A 22,853-nucleotide genomic window follows, 5' to 3' on the forward strand; every position below is an offset into this window, starting at 1 on the left:
ATCCACAGTGATACTGACAGTAACACTTGTCTGCCCCGTCGTTGGCTTTGGAAAACATCTGGATCATCTAACTGAGACTCAAAGTGGCAGATCCACCACAGTGATTAAGTAGGCCACTTTAGAACAAGCTATTTTAAGAACACGATGTGGCTGTTCGAGCTGAACGTTCTTGAGTGTATGTGGATCAATGTCCCAACTAACAAAGCCCAGGAGAGGGTACTAGTGTGGGGTTTGTTACAGATCATCAGATCAAACCAGAGAACACTGAGTTACTCCGTAAGTACTTGTGTGGGAAGAAAAATGGTGGTGTTATGGGGGACTTCAGTTTGAGAGACATCCGTGCTTGGATGCAGTCAGTAGTAAAACATAATTAGAGTTTCTAAAAATTATAGATGATGATTTTCACATAAGGTACTGCATCAAAGACAAGGTGACTCTAATTGAATTAGTCAGTGTTTCTGCATTCAGTGCTGTGCATGCTTGATGTATCTGATGCCGAATTAGTCATTTTTATATCCATTGGCTTTTTCCAGAGACATAGTGCCCGGTACATTGACCGGTCAGGATGTTGAATGTGTCTTGTAATAAGAAACAAAGCCTTTCTGAACTCTGAGTCATGACACATTATGTGGAATGGAACCTGTTTACAAGCGAAGGTGGAACACTAATCAATTTATTACTTCTCTCCTGCAGATTCCATTGTGATTGGATTTTGGGTCGGTCTGGCAGTTTTTGTCATTTTCATGTTCTTTGTGCTGACCTTGCTGACGAAGACAGGAGCACCGCACCAAGAGTGAGTCTGATCAGAGTGCGACAGCAATGTGATGTGCTGATCAAATGTTTTTCCTATTACAGTGATGGTCCCTTCTATTGAGTTATTTGTAAAGGGGACACTGTCAAGGCTAAACTGCCCAGAATTTTACCTACTATAAAAAAAGGAGATTTTTTTTTTTAAATACTTTTCAGCTGATACTAAAATGTTTGCCTATTCAGAAGTCAGAGCAGCATAATTTCTAACATCAATCATCTTTTGCGGAACAGACGACAAATCCAGGGTGCTTGTTTCTATGCCGTCCCAGGATGTGTTTTGTCAGTGCAGATATTATACCACCCTTCTACTCTTCCTGCTTATTTTGTTCTTGTGACCAGGTTGATGGCACCAAAATATTCGAGAAGCTTTGTTTTCAGAACTCATTTGAGAGAGCACTTCTGTATAGTATGTTTTAATACCCCACCTGCTTAGGAAAATCAGTATGCAGTAGAGAGGAAGGACAGCATAATGGGCATACGTGCACACATTCAGCCTAAAAGAAAGATGGTAGGCTCCAGTTTAGGCCTCCGAACCTTGATGACGTTCCTTTAGAGGTACATCTACACTGCACGCTGCCCAGCCTTTTGTTCTATCCCCCTGTTTGCCAGAGGCTGGGAATGGGTGACAGGGGAATGGATCAATTGATGATTACCGGTTCTGTTTATTCCCTCTGGGGCACCTGGCACTGGCCACTGTCAGAAGACAGGATACTGGGCTAGATAGACCTTTGGTCTGACCCAGTAGGGCCATTCTTATGTTGAGACTGGCAGGGGGGAAAAGGGTAGTGGCTTCTTTAAGAGTTCCCCATCACCTGAGAGTTGGAGGATGGAAAGGCATCACTTGAGCTGGTGGGTGGGCCCATGGGGCTCAGGTAACTCATTGGTCCTTGTGCACCTGTGGGCGGAGATCTAAATCCTGTCCCTCCAGTCCTGAGTCTCCGCTCATACCTGGATGCAAGTGTCCTGAGCAGTTACTCATTCTTTAGGGGGTCCAGTTCCCTGATAAACTGAAAGTGGGCTTAGGAGAAGGCATCCCCTAAAGAAGCCGGATAATGGGATTGAGGCTTCTAATATTTAGAGACAACCCCCTTTCCCCAGGCCCTTAACTCTCATATGAGGGGAGGGCAATGGAGTCTCAGTAACTGGCTTGGACCAGCTTTGGAGTGGAGGGGGACTGATGGCAGCCCTGTCAGGTTGAAATGATTAAGGAAGGGTAAAGCCTGGAAGCATGAGTTATTGTTGGATAGTTCCCAGATGAGTTGTTAAAGTTGCAGCCTAGTTAAACCACATCCAAACATGGGGCAATGGGCTAAGGAGTGTCAATGTTTCATTTATAACACAAACAGGAGACACTTTGATCTAGAAAAGAGAAGATGTTTTAATCCTGTTTATTTTTAAAATAATTATTTCAACTATTGTCAGTAGGTTATTCCTGGGGGAATTCTGCCCACTGCAGAATTTTGCAGAAATTAATGTTGTGCGCACAGAATTTCCTTTCCCTCACAGAAATGGGCTACAGTGCTGCTAGCTGCCACTAGGGGCCGCTGGACCCAGCAGAGCCCAGCTTGCACATAGAAGACACTGCTGGGGGGATGGGAAGAGAGCTAGAGGGTTCAGTTGGCAGCTTCAGTTCCCAACACGCCCTGAGGGGAGGAGAGGGCAGCGCATAGGAAACTCTGAAAGACTGGGACCCAGCATCAGGCTGTTCCTCCCTCTGGATCCTTGGGCTCTGGGGTGGGAGAGGGTGGGTATCTGGGCAAGGGGGGGGCCTTGCCTGGGTTCTGGGGGGAAGAGGGTGCAGGTATCTGGGCCGGCTGGGCTCTGGGGGAGGGAAGGGGCAGAGAAATAGGAACTGGGTTGTCATAGGTGTTTCTTTAACTCTCTACTCCTGGGGGAAGTTTTGCGTGTCTGCATTGTTACAGACATACTTGCTGACAGGTATTTTGAAATAAATTACCAAAATAATTGCACCTGGCGTGATTATGTAGTATTATTTAGACAAAATTTGCAGAATTTTAAAATATTGTGCACAGAATTTTTAATTTTTTGGCACAGAATGCTCAGAGGAGTAGTAGGAGTAGTGCATATTATGTCTAGATTTCCAGGCTCCATTGTAGCTCATTTAAAAATGGCCTTAGGAAAACTAATATATGTACCTCATGAGTCTGTTTTTGTAACCTGTACTTACAAATTGTTGACTAATATAATTTAGCAAGGCAGACTAATATAAACAGAAAAAAGAGAATCTGTATCAATCATTGTAGCCTGTATTGTGCCAAATAGTGCAAAGCTTGGGAGCTGTTAAACATCTAAGCCTTTTTTGTTTTAAATTTCCCAGGAATTTATCAGTTTTTATTCAAAAATTTAAAAAGCATGAGCAAATTGGTTTAAAAACTGAAAACAATGGGTAGCGACAGTGTTCTCTGTATGTGGCAGTTGAGGAAACCTTCCACTGCCTGCAGTAGTTGGGTTGTCTCAGCTATGCGGGCCCAATTCCTTGCCTGTCTCATTCCACCAGCCCCCATGTAGGGGAAATGAACGGGGCCTCCTGAGGGGCTGGGGTCAGGAGGGGAGTAGAAGGCTATATCCTGTGATTATTCGCCCCACCAGATACAGCCCTCTCCTGACTCCATCCCTTCAGCTCAGCCCAAGCTGTTTCTCCTTCAAAAATTTCCCAGGTCCCAAAAATGGAAGGGAGGGGAGGGGAGGAGGAATCAGTAAAACCTGAACAATGGCTTTTTCAAAAACTTGGGAATTTTGGGGGGGAAATGGTAAATATCAATAACAAAGGGCCTTAATATAGTAAAGCCTGAGTGTGTTGTGGTTTTTGTAACTGTATATTCTCCTCTTCACAAAATTTAACTTCCTCTGTGCAAATCTATTAAAATCTATTAAAACACGCTTACTGGTTTTGTAAAGCAGAGGATATTATTGTAATGGAAATTCTACTAATAGAATACTCTATAAAATGACAATGTTTTTTGCTCTCGGGCAAACTTTTCTAATCCTACTGAATCTGATATACCTTGTGTTTTATACCATATTGATCTTCGCTGTGTAACATAGGGTTTAAACGTTATGCTGCTTATTTATCAGTATTGACACATCATATAAAAGCCTTATTGAATAAGATGGTTTTCTACTACTCTTTAGGTACCCAAATTAACCAAAGTTTGACACCTGAAATCTGTATTTATGCACCTATGTATAAGCGATGAGACTCTTCTCCCTGCCCCACCCCCAGACATATGGTGTACCCAGTGCTCCAGGAATTTAGTGGGAATCACTCTTGCTCAACAATTCTTAAAATTTAGATGCATAAATGTAGATTTAGTTGTCTAACCTTCACCATCTAAACTTCAGCCCAAGTTTGGGAAAGCTGAGCTTGATCTTTTTCTGCACCAGAGACTTATTCTTAACAGGTTGTTTTATTTATTTTTTTTATTTATTTTTAGGGGAAATGTGTGGAGTGTTTTAAAAGACGTTTTTGAGGTGCACTGTATCAATTGCTCCACTTGCTTACACTACGGTGACAATTTGTTCAATATCTTTTAAAGTCCTAAGATCATGGGTTGGACAGGTGTCTGTTGTAGAAATGAAGGTGGTGATACACAGAAAAGGGGAGCAAAGTACCAGATGGCAGAATGAAACATTTAGAGTTAACTGCTGTATGGTCTGGGGCCCAGATCCTTAAAGGGTCTTATGTGCCTAATTGCCTCTTCAGGCACCTAAATTCATCATTAAGCGCCACTGACATTTTCAAAACCACCGTTCAGCTACTGCTGCTGCCTAAACTGATAGGTGCCTAAGTCCCCAAGACATCTTTGTTTCTGCCAGCAGGCACATGCAAAGCCACCTAAGTCCTGACACCACCCTACAGCTAATGAGCTGCTCAAATCAAAGCCCCAGAGACCCCCGAAGTGGAATTGTCAAACTAGGTGGGGGAACACCTATCTTGCAAGGAGAGCCCAATCCTGTAGGCATACTCTGAGCATGCCTAAAGCCTGACACCAGTTAGGCTCTGCAGTCAGGCCACCGACAGGTGGGGAGACAGAACTTGCACCCACACAAGACAGCTGTGGACACAGGGAAACAGGCGAGCAGGAGAGGGGTATAAAGCAGTAGACAGTGACAGATAGTTTTGGCTGCTAGGTTATGGGTTACCTAACCTAAGTCACATTGACCATTTAGGTGCCTAACTCTAGAAGAGGGTTCCTGGCGGAGGATCCTGAGCAGAAGGAGGCACTTATCTCTGGCCCATCAGTCAGGTGCACCAGGTCAGCCTATGAGGTGCTTAAGCCTCTCTCCTCAGCATTTCACTCCTGGCTAGCTTAGGTAGCTCTCCTCTCAGCTTTCTGGCTTCTGAGGATCCCTTTCTTAGGCACTTAATGATCTCCATGCATATATGGAGAGCCCGGGTGCCTACTTGGGGCTGAGGATTCCACTAGGTGGCAAGCTGCCTAGAGGTGAGATGTCACAACACTGAGTAGAGAAATGGCTAAATACCTAATGAGCATTAGTCTCATTGAGCCTTAGTTCCCCATCTGTTAAATGGAGAGAATAGTACTTCCACAGGGGTGTTGTGAGGATAAATGCATTAAAGATTGTGATATGTTCAGATCCTACGGTGATGGTGGCCATATAAGCACCATAGATAGCACTGCATCTGAAATACAGTCAAATAATGTCATACTTTGAAGATACCTTAGAGATGGTAAGTTCTTGAGTCACACAGTACATTCTCAATACCTTTGTTCATTCCAGCATAAATTGATTTCCTCTGTGGGTCTTCAGTCATTTCCCTTAGGATATGCCTCCACTGTCAGACTTCAGCACTAGAAAACTTCCTCTCCTATCCACTCTTCACCACCATCCTTTGTTCAGTTTCCTCCTATTACTCCTGGTTATACTCACCCACTTGAGCTGCTTTACAAATAAACTATTCCTTGTTGTTGTTCATTTGTTTTAGCTTGGCTCTGCAGGAGGGATTCATATATTCGTAACTCAGTCCTTCTAGCCTTTTAATCTTTGCTTTTCTTCCTTCCACTTTGTTCACATTCCCCCACATGGGGTGTCTAGAACTTGTACCTAGAGTTCTAGGCTTAGTCTCACTAGCTACATGTATGCAGCCTAAATTCATAGAGACATTTTCTCCCACTACATGGTATTGTAAATTTATATTTAACTCCTTTCCTCTTTCACTCTTCAAGGCTTTTTCATTCCACTTATTTCCCTCCTGTTGAATGTGTGTTGGATTATTTTCCTTCAGTTCTCGTCTGCATTATTTGTTGAAATATTTTATGTTCTGCCTAAATAATACTTCACCTTGAAATGCAAAATGAGAGGTGTGTTAGCTAACGCCCACCTTTAGAACTGCAGGTCTGTACATGACAGGCTTTGCCTTTCAATGAAGTCTTCAGGAATGTTTTGGTTTTATGGCAATAGTCTGTGCAGTATGAAGGTAGCTGACCAGTTCGAAGGAACTATGAGTTAGTTAGGATATAGCTCTCAGAAAATGTACTGGACAGCAATAGCATCTGAGAAGCAAAGATCATTATGATAATGATTAACTACTAGCTAAACTCAAATGTTAAAGCATTTAGGGTCAGTTTTTTAAAGATATTTGGGTACCTAAAGATGCAGCTAGGTGCCTTGTTGGATTTTCAAAAATGCCTAACTCCTATGGATTTGAATCCCAGGAGACTTCTATCTGCAACTGTAGGCACCTAACGTCCTTTTAAACTCTGATCCTTGGTGTCCATTTGTTACATCATTCAAATTTAATGAGTTTCACATGTTTATTTTAACAAAACTGACATTCATATGTGACATTCTGATTTCCAGTACTGATCTCAGCAGCGTGCCTGTAGTGCCTTTCATGTTCAGATAACCCTTTTATAATACTGTGACCAGAAAAAGAAAGTAGACTAGCAAAGAGTGCATTAACACCAGGAACCTTTTGTCTGTAGAATAATGAGATTCTATGGCCTAACTATATTTAGATTCATGCACAAGTCTGTGTAGACTGGAGCTATCTTGAGTTTAGAGTTCTCTTGGACACTCAATGGATGCTGTATCATTCCTTCTGCTGTCTTCCCTTGCTTTTCTGTGCTGAATTTCTGAGTCTCCTAGCTATTTATCCAGCCTTCATAGCTATCCTGCTGCTCTCCTGGCCTTTTATATTGTCCTCAGTTTGAAGCAATGGCTGAAATCCTGGCTCCATTGAAATCAATGGGAGTTTTGCCCTTGGCTTCGATGGAGCTGGGATTTCATCCAGAATCTGAGAAGTGTGAGCATCTTAACCACTGGGCTATAGAGTATTCTAGAGTTGGTCTCTCTGTGTTTCATGTTGAAGCTGTTCCACTTTGTTTAAATAATGAATATAGTCATTGGAACATTGAATTTGAGTCTCTGAGTGCCCTAACCATAGGGCTATAGAGAATTCTCACTCTGTCTGGCCCATATTTTTACATAATAGAACAACTTCATCAGGAGACAGGTGAGAGAGCAAGCTACCCCAGAATAACCCCAGTGGTTAGTTTACTCTCACTTGAAACTTGGGAGATGTGGGTCTAAATCCCTGCTCCATATCAGGCAGAAGGGGGATTTGAATCAAGGTCTTCAACATCCTAGGTGAGTGCTCTAACCACTGCGATAAGGTTATAATGGGGGGGCACCAGCCCCTCATTTTTTGTGGTGAGAAAGGGCTTAGGTGCCGAACTGCAGGAGAGGGTCTAGGGCTGTGAATACCAAGCAGAGAGAGGCATTTTCCTTCTGGTTCAGACATAGGCACCTAAGTCCTTTTGAGGGGTGGGACTAGGCACACCCCTCTTGTCATTTCCTTGGAGGAAGTCCCTTCGCTTTGGGTGTGGTGTGTTGTTGTTTTTTTTTAATGTCCTGGGAATGTATTGGTTTTTATTGGGAAAAAATTAGTAAAATAAAACAAACAAAAAAAAACAAAGTAAGGGCGGTGGGAGGGCAGTTGTGGCTGGGGAGAAGGGGCATGTACACACCAAGGGGCAGTTGAGGAAGCTTCTGCGCCAGTCCTGCAGGACCTATCCCCTTGCTCATCTCCCTCTCTCCACCCTTGGAGGGGGGTGAAAGACTGTTCCCCAGGAGTACTAGCCCCCCTGCTGGGCAAAGCCTCCTGCTAACCCTACTGGCCCTTATGCACGGCCCCATCTGCTTCCCTGTGAAAAATTCCCGGGTCTCGGAAAAGCCACAATTTCAGCAAGTATCAGCAACACCTGAATACTGGCTTTTTTAAAACCCTGGGAATTTTTCTGGGAAAATCAGTAAATACCAATAATGAAGGGCCTTACCTATTGCCTAGCTTACGTGGCTCACTGCTCAGCATGCTGGCCTTTGTGAATCCCATTCTTAGGCACCTGACTCCTCCCCAGGTATGGTTTGGAGAGCCAGTGCACCTAACTCGGGGCTGTGGATTCCACTAGGCAGCAAGGGCTCCTAAACATTAGGTATTGCAGTGCTGAGTATACGTCCCCTATCTAGATCTAGGCCCTTAGACTTCAGCTTCATAGATGCCTCCGCTGACCACCTGCTAGTCAAGTGATTACTAGTCACAAAAGAGACATGGAGGCAGTACCCATTCCATACATCCCACAGATGTCAGTTAATGCTTTGTAGAATGCTCTGAAAATGTTAAGTGCTGCTCTAATTATTACTGTTATTACTCATAATACTAAACGAGGAGTTATTTAGCAGTAGATTAAATGAAATGGGAGGATCAGGGTTTTCTAATACCTAGCATATTAAAGTGCAGTGTAGGAATGCTGGCATTAATGATCTGTTCCAGCACTACAACATCTATAGAAATAAACACCTACAAACATTTTACAACAGAAAAATATGAAGTAGATAGCTCATCTTTTAAACATGCCGTAGGTAAATGAATATTTTTGCATTTATTCCCAATTTTGATGCCTGCTGAAGTAACATTTGATGCTCAGAGGTTATCATTTTGAAGTCTAATAGCTATTTTTATTTCCATGGTTTATTTTAGTATATATAATTTTGCTTTTTTTCCCCTCTCCCCCAGCAATACAGAACCTTCTGAAAAAAGATTTCATGTGAGTAGCTTCGTGGCAGACTTTGGAAAACCTCTGGAGTCAGACAAGGTTTTTTCACGTCAAGTAGCTGAAGAGTCCAGGTCACTCTTTCACTTTTTCATTAATGAAGTGGAGCATTTGGACAAAGCAAAACAAAGCCATAAAGCCCTTGGTCTGGACAGTAATATTCACTTCCAGGAAGTAGCAAGGAGTAGTGGAAGGCTGGAGGAGGAGCTGAATTGCCTTACAAAATTTAACATCCCCAACTTCGTGAACACTGACCAGAGTTCTTCACTTGGTGAAGATGATCTGCTGATTTCAGAGCCCCCAATCATTTTAGAAAGCAAACCAGTTATCCAAGTCTCACGTCAGATCCTTAACTGAAAAACCTTGATTTCTAAAGCAGAGTGTCTTTATTGTTTCTGTGGTATCAGGAACTCTTATTCAGCTGCTAACATCAGACCTTTTGCCTATTTCAATAGAAGATATTTCTTATCTTATGCCTTGTGTTTTACTGTGAATATTGAACTGATTTCACTTTCGTATAAAGTGAAATACTTAATATTTTATGTCAAGACTTATTTTATGTCACTTTCAAGTGTTTCCTAAGATCAAAACCTTCTTTGGCATTGCTGTTGTTGCTTGCTATTTGTTTTATTTAACTAGCCATCATGCCCAGCTGCCTAGTGGTAGCAGAACACACTAACACGATACAAGAGTTGCAATGCACTTAACTCTGCTTTGTGGGGATTGCTGCAGCTGCACAGGGAGGAGTATCACTGGATTCTGAAAGGAGTGGTGTGGAACTGGTTGTCCAGGAGGACAGTAAACTCAAATCAAGACTGAATGGAGGAATAAAAAGAGGAAGCACCTTTTCGGGCCTCTGAATCTCCTCTCCTCCCCTGCCCCCTTTCAAAAGGCAGATTATTTTGAAACATAACCAACATAATAGAAATTTGCCTGCCATTAATCTGCACCCAAGACTCCTATCCGCTTTTAGAGGCTGCTGAAACCCCATGTATCAAAATTCTAGTGATGCTGTTTTGTATATTATATTCAGTGGCCATATTTAGTGTTTCAGAAAATTTCATATTCTTGCAGTTGTGGGTGGGTGACCTAGAATGAATGCGTTCTACGTACAATTAATAACATTGTTTAGTGGACTTGAGTGTCAGTGCAAGCCTTTAACATAGTGAGCACAGGATTTAATACAGAAACAATAGGAAACAGGGTAGAAAACATTCTTGTTTTGCTCACAGCACAGCAGATGTAGCCAGTTACTATAGTGTATGTTTGTAATGGATTTATACTTGCTGCTACTGTACTTGACTCAGGGCTTGGCTAAGCTTGCAAGTTAGAGCGCATTAAAGCAGCCCCAGGCACCCTAACTCCCGATGTGTCCACACTGGCAAGGCACGCAGAGCGCCTGGACTCTGCAACTGGAGTGCTCCTAGTAATCCACCTCCACAAGAAGCATAAAGTTCACTGTGCCCCAGCTGAAATGCCCGGGCGTCCGTGTGAAAGAGGTATTGCATTACGGTGCTGTGATTGGCCTCCAGAAACGTCCCATAATCCCCTGAAGTCAAGTGGCTACTCTTCTCATTGTTTTGAACTCTGCTACAGGAATGCGGCTATCCCCTTTCAAAGCTCAGTTTCTGACATCCGGCATGCTTATCTGCTCTGGGACAAAGCAAACCATTAGTGTGGAATGCTGCTGTTGTGAGAGTGTGTGCACGCGGGGGGGGGGGGGGGAAGGGTCTGCTGCTGTCTGAATGTACAAGACAGCATGCTGACTCTCTGACCCCCCCCCAAAACCCAATCTCTCTCCCTCCACATACACACAACACACTCCCTGTCACACTCAAACACCCCCCCGCCCCCATTTGAAAAGTACATTGCATCCACTTGCACACTGAGATAGCTACCACAATGCACTGCTCTTTGTGGCATTGCAAGAACTGCTAATGGGGCCACGCCAGTGCGCTTGCAGCTGTCAGTGTAAACACACGGCAGTGTTTTCCCTGCTGTGCTCTCCGAAGGCTGATTTAACTCCCAGCACTCTACCTCTGCAAGTGTAGCCATGCCCTCAGAGAAAGCAAGCAAGTGGCTGCACAGTACTTGCAACTGTAGTGCTCACGCATTCTGATATTTTTTTAGGTAACTGCAAAACCACTGAGACCTATCCTCTAACAAAATAAAGAGTTTGGGAGAGATTTAGTTCTATTGCAACATATTTTTTTTCTTCACCTTTTAAAAAAGACAGTTACTCACCTTTGTAACTGTTGATCTTCAAGATGTGTTGCTCATATCCATTCCAATTAGGTGTGTGCATGCCACGTGCACGATTGTTGGAAGATTTTTACCCCAGCAACACTCAGTGGGTCGGCTGAGGTGGCGCCTTCATGGTGCCGGATATATGCTCCAGCCGACCCAGCGCCCCCTCAGTTCCTTCTTGCCGGCTATTCCGACGGAGGGGAAGCGGGGCGGGTTTGGAATGGATATGAGCAACACATCTCGAAGAACAACAGTTACAAAGGTGAGTAACTGTCTTTTCTTCGAGTGCTTGCTCATATCGATTCCAATTAGGTGACTCCCAAGCCTTACCTAGGCGGTGGGGTTGGAGTGAGATGTCCCGAAGTGAAAGACCGCTGAATCAAATGCAGCATCACCCCTGGACTGCTGAATTATCGCAGTGGGCGGTGAAGGTATGCACCGATGACCAAGTCTCTGCCCTACTAATCTCCTGTATGGGTACATGTGCCAGGAAAGCAGAAGATGAAGCCTGAGCCCGTGTGGAGTGGGCGGTAAGGTGCGTAGTTGGGACACCAGCCAAGTCATAGCACACATGGGTGCATGATATGATCCAGGACGAGATGCACTGGGAGGAGACGGGAAGGCCCTTCATCTGGTCTGCTACAGAAACAGCTGCGATGTTTTCCTGAAAGGTTTCGTTTGCTCGATGTAGAAGGCGAGGGCCCTGCAAACATCCAGGGAGTGCAGCTGTTGTTCCCCTCGAGAGGCGTGCAGCTTTGAGTAGAAGATGGGGAGGAAGATGTCCTGGTTGAGATGGAAGGCAGACACCACCTTAGGGAGGAAGGCCAGGTGGAGTCGCAGCTGTACCTTGTCCTTGTGGAACACCGTATACGGTGGTTCCGATGTGAGTGCCCTGAGCTCAGACACACGCCTCGCCGAGGTGATAGCTACGAGGAAGCCTGTGTTCCAGGAAAGGTACAGGAGTGAGCATGGCCATCGGCTCGAACGGGGCAGCCATGAGTTTGGAGAGGACCAGGTTAAGATCCCACGTAGGGACCAGTTGTTGAATTCATGGGAACAGGCACTCCAACCCCTTGAGAAATCTGCTGACCATGGCATTGGAGAAGACTGAACGCCCGTTTTTGCCTAGGTGGAAAGCCGAAATAGCTGCAAGGTGCACTCTGATGGATAATATCGCCAAGCCCTGCTGTTTTAAGGACAGGAGGTAGTCCAAGATGATAGGTACTGATGCCTGTAACGGGGCCATATGACTCTGAGCGCACCAGCAGGAAAAACGCTTCCACTTGGCTAAGGACGTGGACCTGGTAGAGGCCACTGGCCTGCACCGTCGTCGCCCTGGTCCTGGGCGTGGTAGCCATCTTGTGAGCGTGACCACGTGGAGGTGGAGCGAGACCGCCAAGGCGGTGCCGTATGTGTCGGCGCAGAGTCCCCCAGTGCTGTACGGTGCCAGGGACCAGTGGCGTGATGCAGAACGGTACTGAGACATCGATCGGTGCCTGCAGTCTTATTGGTACTGGGAGCCTGATCTGGATCTCGATGGTGACCTCTGGTGAGATCGGCGCCGGGATCGGCTTCAGGTTGATTGTTGCTCTGGCCGGTACTGGGAGCCCGATCGGTACCGGCCATACCGCAATTCGGATCTCTGAGCCGGAGTGGCATCTCGAGTACAACTGGTGCCGAGCATGAGATCGGTGCCGGGACTGCGAGCGATGCCATGAAAGGTGCTGAGACCCAGATCGGGACCAGTGCAGTCCTGCTTCACTCGGCAACGGCGGTCATATCAGGGACGGTTTTCCCTTCAACGGCACTGCCCGCACTGGAGATGCCGCTGGCTGCAGGGGAGTCAGCTCTGTGAGCGCGATCAAGTCCCGCGCTGTTGCAAAGGTCTCCAGTGTGGAGGGCAGCCTCAGCTTGACCGCAGTGTGCACCGGGGAGCTTACATGCACCGGACTCGACAGCCCTTGTGGCGCTGGAGTAGATGGTGCAGGAGCTGTTACTTGTCCTGTGCGCTCCGGCAATGGACGCAGCTCCAACTGTGGTGTAGGAAGTGTCAGTGGCTGTCAAACCGACAAACGAGAAGCAGCCAGAACCTGCTTGGGCTGCTGCTACTTCTGGCCCGGAGATAGGGACCGGCGCCGTGGTGGAGGAGGTGCCGGGGAGACCTGGTGCCGCAAGTCTTTAGTAGAGTCCGAACGCGGTACCGGACCAATCGGTGTCGCAGGGGTACTCCGCACCGAAGACGCCGCCGAGTCTGGGTGCACGGACGAAGGGACTGGGCTAAGTGCCGCCTCCATAAGGAGCTGCTTCAGTCTAAAGTCCCGCTCCTTTTTGGTCCTTGGCTTGAAGGCTTTGCAAATGCGGCACTTGTCCGCTTGGTGGGATTCCCCCAGACAGCTTAGGCAAGAGTGTGAGGGTCTAGCATTGGCATTGGCTTCAGGCAAGCCGAGCAGGATTTGAAGCCCGGAGACCCAGGCATGGGCCCGGTACCGGGAGAGGGGAGAAGACCCTGTTCCACCCCACTAAGTAAACTAAATTTAACTATACTAAGAACTACTAACAACTATTAACAACTAATCACAAACTATTAACAGGTAATAAAGCGAATGCTAGGGAGAGTGGAGATCAGCTACGCTGCGCTCCACAGTTCCAATGACTGTCACGGGCGGTAAGAAGGAACTGAGGGGAAGCTGGGTCAGCTGGGGCATATATCCAGCGCCATGAAGGCGCCACTCCAGGGGGCGCCTCAGCCGACCCACTGAGCTTTGCTGGGGTAAAAATCTTCCGACGATCGTGCACACAATGCGCCCACACCTAATTGGAATTGATATAAGCAAGCACTCGAAGAAGAACTGGAAGAGGTATTGACTCTGAGGTGACAATTACTTACAGAAAACTAATAAATAGTTGAGGCCCAAATGGAAAACCCTGCCTAAATTTAAAATCTGTAGCATCCCAACACATTTTTATGATGGGATTAGGTGATTTTTTTAGGGAGATGTGATATTATACCATGGTTACCTCTGAGAATTATAGATAGTTTTGTAAATCATGTCAAATTGCCATCACAAATTTCTTGAAAAGTCAAAGTAATGCCTCTCTTTTAACATGTGTATAACAATGCATTAATTTCATTATGGCAAATCTACCTTACGTCTTCCCTCTGCTTGTTGTTTTGTCTATATGTGTAACTTATGATCTGCTTACACAATGATCATTTACCTGAGAAATCCATCAAAGATGATCTCTATTTCCCTCTATCAGTTGAGGAAGTTATGAAAGCAATGAAACAACAGAACTCTGGCAAAGCATCCGGAAAGGCTGGTATTCCAGCAGAACTTTATAAAGCAGCAGGCTCCAAGGCCATCAAGGTGTTCCATGACATCTTGAGTAGCATTTAGGAGGAGGAAATGCCACCAGACTTCAAAGATGCTATTATTGTATCATTGTTCAAAAACAAAGGCAGCAAAGCTGCTTATGGAGGCTACAAAGGCATTGCTCTCTGTACGGCAGGGAAAATACTAGCTCGCATTTTACTGAACAGACTCATTGCAGACATATCTGAGGAGAATCTGCCAGAAGTGCACTGTAGTTTCAGACCAGATCATAGTACTGTGGACATGATCTTTGTCGTAAGGCAGGTCCAAGAAAAGTGTTCAGAGCAGAACATGGACCTGAATGCAGTTTCCATCGATTTGATGAAAGCTTTTGATACAGTCAACAGAGAGGGTCTATGGGCTATTCTACATAAAATGGGCTGCCCAAGAAGGTTCATACAAATCATCCATCTGTTCCATGACCACATGACAGTGCAAGTGCTCCCCAGTGGTGACTTTTCTGATGCATTTGAAATCGCGAATGGAGTGAAGCAAGGCTGCGTACTTGCTCCAGTGCTGTTCATCTTGTTCTTTGACTGTGTCCTCAGCAACGCCACAAGGGACTTGGATCAGGGGATATCTTTCACTTCAGAGGGAGTTGTAGACCAAGAAGTCTATTCTTATCGCACAAAGAACCAGATACTCTCCATCTACTTCATGTTGCTTTCATAAGAATAACCTCAAATAGTGATGCAGTCTCTGAGAACTGCAATGTCAGTGGCTGGAGTAACTTTATTCACAAGTTGGAAACAACTCAAACTTTGGGGATGTACTGGTGTGAAAGATAAACCAGCCCACGCCAAAGGAGCTGCACTTGGACAACAACTATGCAGAATGTTGCCAGCAGTACACATGCTGACTGGGTGTAATTCAACCAGGAATCTGGCATGGTTTGCAAACTAAAGTTTATCAGGAAAAATCCACACAAATTTAGAAGCCTTGCCAATTTTGGCACTGTGTTGGAGATACTTGTGCTGATTTCAGCTGCGCAGGAACTTCTGATAACCCTTCTCTGACACAACGGCTAACTCAGTAGATGTAAATGGTGTGTGATACATACAGACCTGGAACAAGGCCCTCCCCACAATTTATGATAGTCTTGTGCAACATACCAAGCATGCAGATTACCAGACCTTTATCTGGAACGATGCCATGGAGGCTTGACCTGACATCTCTTCTCTCCCCCCATGGAAATAGCTGGCATCACAAGGCTGGACAGATTTCTCCAACACTAATGACACAGACACTTGCCACTGAAGCACTCCCGGAACTCATTACATGTAGATGTAAAAAGCCAAATGTGGAGGCAGCCGTAGTTGTTCAAGACAGAGCATGGCGTACACATTGACTTGCTTGTATACTGGTCGTGAAGACTGTTTGACACTGACAATTTTGTGATGAATATAATCTAAATGAGACCAACTACAGATTGTTCAGACTTAGACAAGTAGCATATGTCAAATATATTGAAAAAGATTAGATATGTATATACTGTCATATTGCCCATCACTGAGAGGAGTCCAGTGGCTATTAGTAGGGCCCTACCAAATTCACTGTCATGAAAAAGGTGTCACGGACTGTAAAATTTGGTCTCCTCCCCGTGAAATCTGGTCTCTTGTGTGTTTTTTACCCTCACTTCTGCGCTGCCTTCAGAGTTGGGTGGCCGGAGAGAGGCAGCTGTTGGCTGGGCTCCCAGCTCTGAATGCAGTGCCCTGCCAGCAGCACTGCAGATGTAAGGGTAGCAATACCATACCATGCCATCCTTCCTTCTGCACTGATGCTGGCAGTGGCTCTGCCTTCAGAGCTGGGCTCCCAGCCAGCAGCCGCCGCTCTCCAGCTGCCCATCTCTGAAGGTAGTGCTGCTGCTGGCGGCAGCACTGAAGTAAGGGTAGCAGTACAACCCCCCTAAAATAACCTTATGACCCCCCTCCCCCAACTCCTTTTGGGTCAGGATCCTTACAAATACAATACCCTAAAATTTCAAATATATATAACTGAAATAATGAAATTTAGGATTTTAAAAATCCTATGACACTGAAATTGACTAAAATGGACCACAAATTTAGTAGGGCCCTAGCTATTAGAGTTTTTGCTAGCATCATGGTGTGAAATAGTATACTCAGCTTGTAATATAATGAATAATCTCTGCATTTATCAACACAAAACACAAGGCCAACATTCTTTAAGTAATGAGCCTTATTAATTTGTGTCAAACTATTTGGATGACTAAATTTTTTTTTTTTGTATGTAGTGGTGGTGTAGCCATGTCAGTCCCAGGATATTAGCGAGACAAAGTGGGTGAGGTATTATCTTTTATTGGATCAACTTACATTGGAGACAAGTTTTCTGTTTGACCCTGTGTTTAGTTGACACACTGACTACCCTTTCCAGACCTGAAGAAGAGCTTTGTGTTGCTCAAAAGCTTGTCCCTCTCACCAGCAAAAGTTGGTCCAATAAAAGATATTTCCTCACCCATCTTGTCTTTCTAATTTTTTATTTTAATGGAAATTGTTTAAATCCCCTTTTATTCATTTTTTCTTTCCAACTTGTCTTGACAACTTAAGTACATTTTTGTGGACTTTTCACTTACACAAAAGGTTGTTTAGACATGGGTAAAAAATCTTGCATTGGCATCTCTTGCTACTACCTTATAACACCACATCCACTGTAGAAAGTACCGAAGGGACACATCTATCAAAATAAGTTGTTGCTTTCTGCAGGGGGGGGGAAGGGCCCTACATCCCCCCCAAATTTCTGTTGGCCCCCTGATGAAAAGTGGGTAGTGCTAGGGCCAGCCACAGGATTTCTTGGGCCCTAAGATGTTGGAAGAGAACATGGACAAAGTATGTCGTGTGTGCTCTAATCCTGTGCTGGAAGGTGTGGTGGTTTGGCAGTGAGCTCTTCCCTCCATCTCACTTGATAAAGGGGATATACTCTGTTTTGTGAAGCTTGTATTGGACGCAGAGGCTGCTTGTGTTCAAGGTCTACTGTGGATACTGCATTTATTTTGTACCAATGTAAACCGTTTTAAAAGATTTAATTAATTTTGTTTGAATTAAATCTGCAGCTGTTGGATCAAAACCTTTTGAACCTGGATTCTGCAGAGGTGGTGAGGAGCGTGTTACAATGACTGAAGGTCTGAGATCTTTGAAATATAGGCCATTTGTTGATTTTACAAAGTGGAATGGTGAAGGGTCAGACACAAAGGGAAGGCTGTTTAAGGTACCAACTAGTATTTGTTGAAAGGCTATTTCCTAATATTCCAAAATTCACCCCTGTATCAAACGATTGATTAGTGTAGTTGTGCTGCATTTGATGCATAATGTCTCTTGATACTAAACAAAAAGATTTTACAAACAGCTATCCCCCATTATGTCAAGTGAAATGCAGCTACCTCTGCAGTGAACTGTTGATAGCAGTTTAAGAAAGTGTAACAGCAGCTTAGATTAAGAAGTGAAAGATACCCACCCCCTTGAAACTGCTGGAGGTAAACTGCATGTAATAAGTGGTCCCTGAGTGGCATACTGACACGAACAAGTCAGTGGCTCTTTAATGATTATAAATTCTCCAGGTGCTCAATTTCAAGTCCTCCCCTCAAGCAGTGCCTGAACACCATGTGGAGCTGTTGGTTTAAAACTAAATAAAAAAAAAAATGTTACATCTTGAATTAACACCTCTGCATCTTGCACAGCCCTCCATTATCTGAATTCTGACCCAGCTACACCCTTTGCTGGGGGGCAGTCTGATCAAAATCGCAGCTCAAAGTCATAAGTGATATGTTGACAATACACGGCCATAGCAATGTCACTGTAGCTATGCTGTCATAAAGACATGGTTTGTGTGCAGCCTACGCTGCTGGAGGAAAGGTTTTTTCTGTTGGTATGGGAACACTACCTCCATCAGAGGACATGTTCATGGTGGTCAAGTGGTATAACTATGTAAATCAAGTGTATTTTTTTCCCCCATATTGCTAACATAGCTATGTTGATTTAATGCAGAAGTATAGACCAAGCCCATCCCTGTATAAATATTCATAACCAACTGCTGCCCTCACTTACAAATCCTTGGGGAGCAGTGCCTGCATAGGTTGGGGGCTGAATTCAGCCTCGAGCTGTGGTGTGCTTTTTGGGGAGGGGGGGGATGGGAGGAGAGGAGAGAGACAAGCGTATTATCTGCTTCAGATAAAATTAAGGATTCTAGCACAGAGAATATCAAGCCTTCATAATTTAATAAGTGCTAAGGTAGCTTTTGAGCTGGGAAGGAAGCGTTAAAACTTAGCTTCCAAAGTAATTTTCATTTTGCTTGGGAAAAAGATTTGCCATAGTATAAAAGAATTTGCCATGTCCACCTAATCAAATTTGCATCTCTGCAGCAAACCTGCAAAATAAGCAGTCTATGATGGACTGCATTAGTTGCTGAACAAGGTGTGGAGGAGCAAAACATTGACAGCAGTATTTGATTAACTGTCATTAAGCAATTAAACCATTTTCCTACCAATGAATTTAGTGTAGCCCTACCTAGAGCTTATCTGTCCTCTCACTGTATGACTGCTTGCCATGAAAGAGATTTAGTCATGGGCAGCAAGGGAATGTAATATTTTACATTCCAAATATATATTTTTTTAAAAGTAGTTTGCTGGTAGCTGTGATAAAAGACCAGAAAATTGCTGTAGACAGTCCAGTTAAGAGGGACCAAAACCAGGATAGGTTCTCTCTTCTGGGACCTGTTTCTGGACTCCCACAGGTGCCAGGATTATGCTTCTACTTCTCATTGGAGTGGAATTGTGCCAGCCAACTGCTCGCAGACTGGCTCTCTATCATCCCTCCCTGCCTGCCAACTGTGCTTACCTCGAAGGGCCAACGGGGCTTGGCCCTGCTGGAGTTGGAGTCTGTGGTCAGGAACAGTGGGTAGTGACACAGAAGCACTTTCTCCAAAGTGAAGTATGATTTATTTACCCAAATGGTACAGAGGATTTAGAGCAGTACATATGTGTATGTGGGCTCTGGTAGTCCCTGCAAGCCCTAAGGTAGCCATGCACATGTGTGTGCACTCCTCCCCCTCCAATTATGGTACAAAAAAATGCAAACTTGAAAATATCTGCCCAGCCTCTTATTTTATATAAAAAGAATAAATAAATAAAACTAGTGATTCAACTAACCAGCGTAGTCCCCTGTCAAAGATAAATCTTAAATTGTATGACTTTAGTTAGATTAAATAATTCTGTGTAGGAAGCCAAAAACAGATCAGACAACTCCCCAGCAGTACCCACAAGGAGAAGATTCATGACAAACTACATTTTTGTTTGAGAATATATATTTTTAAAAAGTTATTTTTATAGGGACACTGAGAATTTGTTAATACAGTAGAACCCCTTTTATCTGATCCTTCATTATGTGCCTCAGCCCATTAACTGAAACACCACCCACTTCTGGTCCTGTGTGCGCTGATCTCTCCTGTGGCTGCTAGACAGAACAGTAGCCTCGCACTTTCCCAGTCTCTGCATTATCCAAAGTTTTGATTATCTGCTCTGGCCCTAATTAGATTGACTACAGGGTTCTGCTGTATTTTAAGTTTCATATTTTGAAACAAATTCAGCTAATTGGAATAGCCACTGAGCTACGTGAAAACAATTTCCTTTGTGCTTGTGCTGTATATTTCACTATCTTTTTTTTTCTAAAGGGGTTCTGGGACATAGGATTCAAAGCTAAAATTTGCTGTACTGATTTATAACCTCTAATATAACACACTACAATGTAACTTCTTATACAACTGAAGGAATTGTTATTAATTCCCAAGGAACTTGCAGTACTAAATGTTACCAAGCAGTATATTTTTGTATATGTTCTGTCCCTACACTACATGTAAGGTAAAACCAGCTATTACTTAGGGGGTACATATTTCCTAAACATGGCTATTTATGTATGTCCTCCAGTGTAGTAAAACTAGAGCCATGTGCTTGTGGGTAGTTTTTGCATGTTCTCTCATCTTAATAAAATCTGAGGTAAAAACTCTTACTCTAGTTTCATTAACTATTAACCTTTGTTTTCCTGCCAGTGTCCACATAGACTTGCTGAATGAGTGTCAAAAAGCTGCAGCAACTTATTCCTTATTTTCCCATAATGCTTAGCATTTAGAGTACATTTTAGCTGTAAATGTCCAAGTGCCTTATAGAGGGGGGTGTCATCCTCATTTTGAAAATGAGGAAATTAAGGCAGAAATGGTGAAGTGTGACTTTGCTACTGATTTGTAACATTCCCAAAGTGAGAAATAGAGGTAGGAAAGTCTAAATTCTGAGTCCAGTGCCCTATCCCCTGGCTGTGGAAGATGGGCTGGAGGAGAGCAAGAGATCCACGTAATAAGCAGACTGAAGGCACTGCAGCCCACAATTATGAGAACATCTAGCAGCTTCCCCTACAAATGGGACAGGATGGAATTGTGAAAGCTTGCACCCGAGCACCCTCATGGAGAGCGAGCAAATACAAAACACAACCTAGTGCACTACCTTATCCATCCTTGCCAGGGCATGCCAGGCAGGTTATCTATGGCAAAGGCTACTGCTATACTATGTCTAGCAATTAGTATGGCAACCTGCAGTTTTCCATCCCCAGAAGAATGATCAAGTATATCAATTCAGTGGTTGAGATACACCCAGTCTTGAAACTTAGCTAGCAGCAGCCCAGGACACCTGGAGTGGCCTGCTACAAATTTCTGGATACTTTTTCCCATAAAAGACAGTTTCAGACAAGGTACTTCATAACATTAGAGGCTGACTTATTCAACTAAGGCCTATCTCCTGCCTATTTAAAGTAGTTAATCTCTGCAGTGGTCTATGTACTCCCCATTGTCTTTCAAAACCAATAAAGGGTTTGCAGGTGTAAACCTGACTCCCAAGCTCCAGCAATGGCATATGCAGTACTTTAAACTTGCATACAGATAGTTTTTATAAATCATGGAGTTATATCAACAGTTTCCTCACTTGTTTCAATAGCAATCTGAAAAAAAACCCCAACCCTAGTTATGTATTTGACTCCTTTTATATAGCCACAACTCCCATCACAAGATGTGATACTCTGCTGTATATCCTATTCTTTAGTGATGCAGATTTTCTCTGTTTAAAGACTGCTTAGTCTAATCTAGGTCAGTGACTTATCAGGCTAGCTATTCTATTTTTTTCAAAACATTTCCGGTACATGAAAATAGTTCCCTCCACAGGGTTTAAAGTGGAAAATGGCAACTAACATAAGGAATCAAGGCTCTGCTTATTTCAAAATGTAAAATCTGTTACAGGGGAACATTTTTAAGGATCAGGGCATCCATTTACAGTAACAGATTGTGGAAATTTGTACTAAATGTCCAGGATTATTTCCTAGTTTCCAATGATACTACAAAGAACTTCAGTTTTTTAAAATATCTTCACTTGTAAGCACAAATGAATGAGGATACCCCTAATGTAGAAAGTAAAACGGGGACAAAAGCACCAAATGAACATACAGAATTACTTATTTGACAGATACACTAATTCCACTATAGGAGGATTTTAAAATAAAAGCCAATGAGCTGTTTTCTCAGTCCGCTTTTGCTCTGTTTCAGGAGATTTTCCCCTCTCTCTACACTCAGGAGGTATTGTTGCAACACATGGCTCCAACTTACTTCAATTTTAGGGCTTAACATCCTCAGTTTAACTCAGTGGTTCTCAAACTGGGGCCGCCGCTTGTTCAGGGAAAGCCCCTGGCGGGCCAGGCCAGGCCAGTTTGTTTACCTGCCACGTCTGCAGGTTCGGCCGATCTTGGCACCCACTGGCCGCAGTTCGCTGCTGTAGGCCAATAGGGGCTGCGGGAAGCAGCAATGGCCGAGGGATGTGCTGGCCGCCCTTCCTGCAGCCCCCATTGGCCTGGAGCGGTGAACCGTGGCCAGTGGGAGCCGCAATCGGCCGAACCTGCGGACGCAGCAGGTAAACAAAGCGGCCCGGCCCACCAGGGGCTTTCCCTGAACAAGCGGTGGCTCTAGTTTGAAAACCACTGGTTTAACTTATCCGTTAGGCAGAAAGCATCTAAAAATGTTGTTTCATAGAACAATAACTCCATACGCTCACCCGAGATGTTACAGAGTACCTGGGCGATATTACATCACACCATAACTGAGCACTTCACATAAGTAGTTTGCATACTGTAGAGAGTATGTAAGTTTTCTGTATCCTGGAGGTAGCAAGTTCTCTTTCCTTTCCCAAATGTGTGTTTCAATGAATGTATCTTCAAATAATGACATATTAGAAAAGACATATGGATACATGTCTTTTTATAATAAAGGGCAATAATATACGTGCTCA

The 22,853-nt window shown here is 44.2% G+C and overlaps 1 protein-coding gene across 4 annotated transcripts in view; it reads left to right on the forward strand.

The window, feature by feature from the left end:
* MRAP2 (melanocortin 2 receptor accessory protein 2) overlaps window positions 1–22,219 on the forward strand; it is a 45,665-nt gene extending 23,446 nt beyond the window's left edge. For all 4 annotated transcript variants that reach the window (XM_074948053.1, XM_074948057.1, XM_074948056.1 and 1 more), the window contains 2 exons: window positions 694–793; window positions 8,870–22,219. In XM_074948053.1, coding sequence (XP_074804154.1) covers window positions 694–793; window positions 8,870–9,263 — 494 coding nt within the window. In that variant the 3' untranslated portion in view covers window positions 9,264–22,219. The remainder of the gene's footprint in view (window positions 1–693; window positions 794–8,869) is intronic.
* The last annotated feature ends 634 nt before the right edge of the window (window positions 22,220–22,853 follow it).

The sequence above is a fragment of the Natator depressus genome, chromosome 3 (assembly GCF_965152275.1).
Source record: "Natator depressus isolate rNatDep1 chromosome 3, rNatDep2.hap1, whole genome shotgun sequence".
Taxonomy (NCBI): Eukaryota; Metazoa; Chordata; order Testudines; family Cheloniidae; genus Natator; species Natator depressus.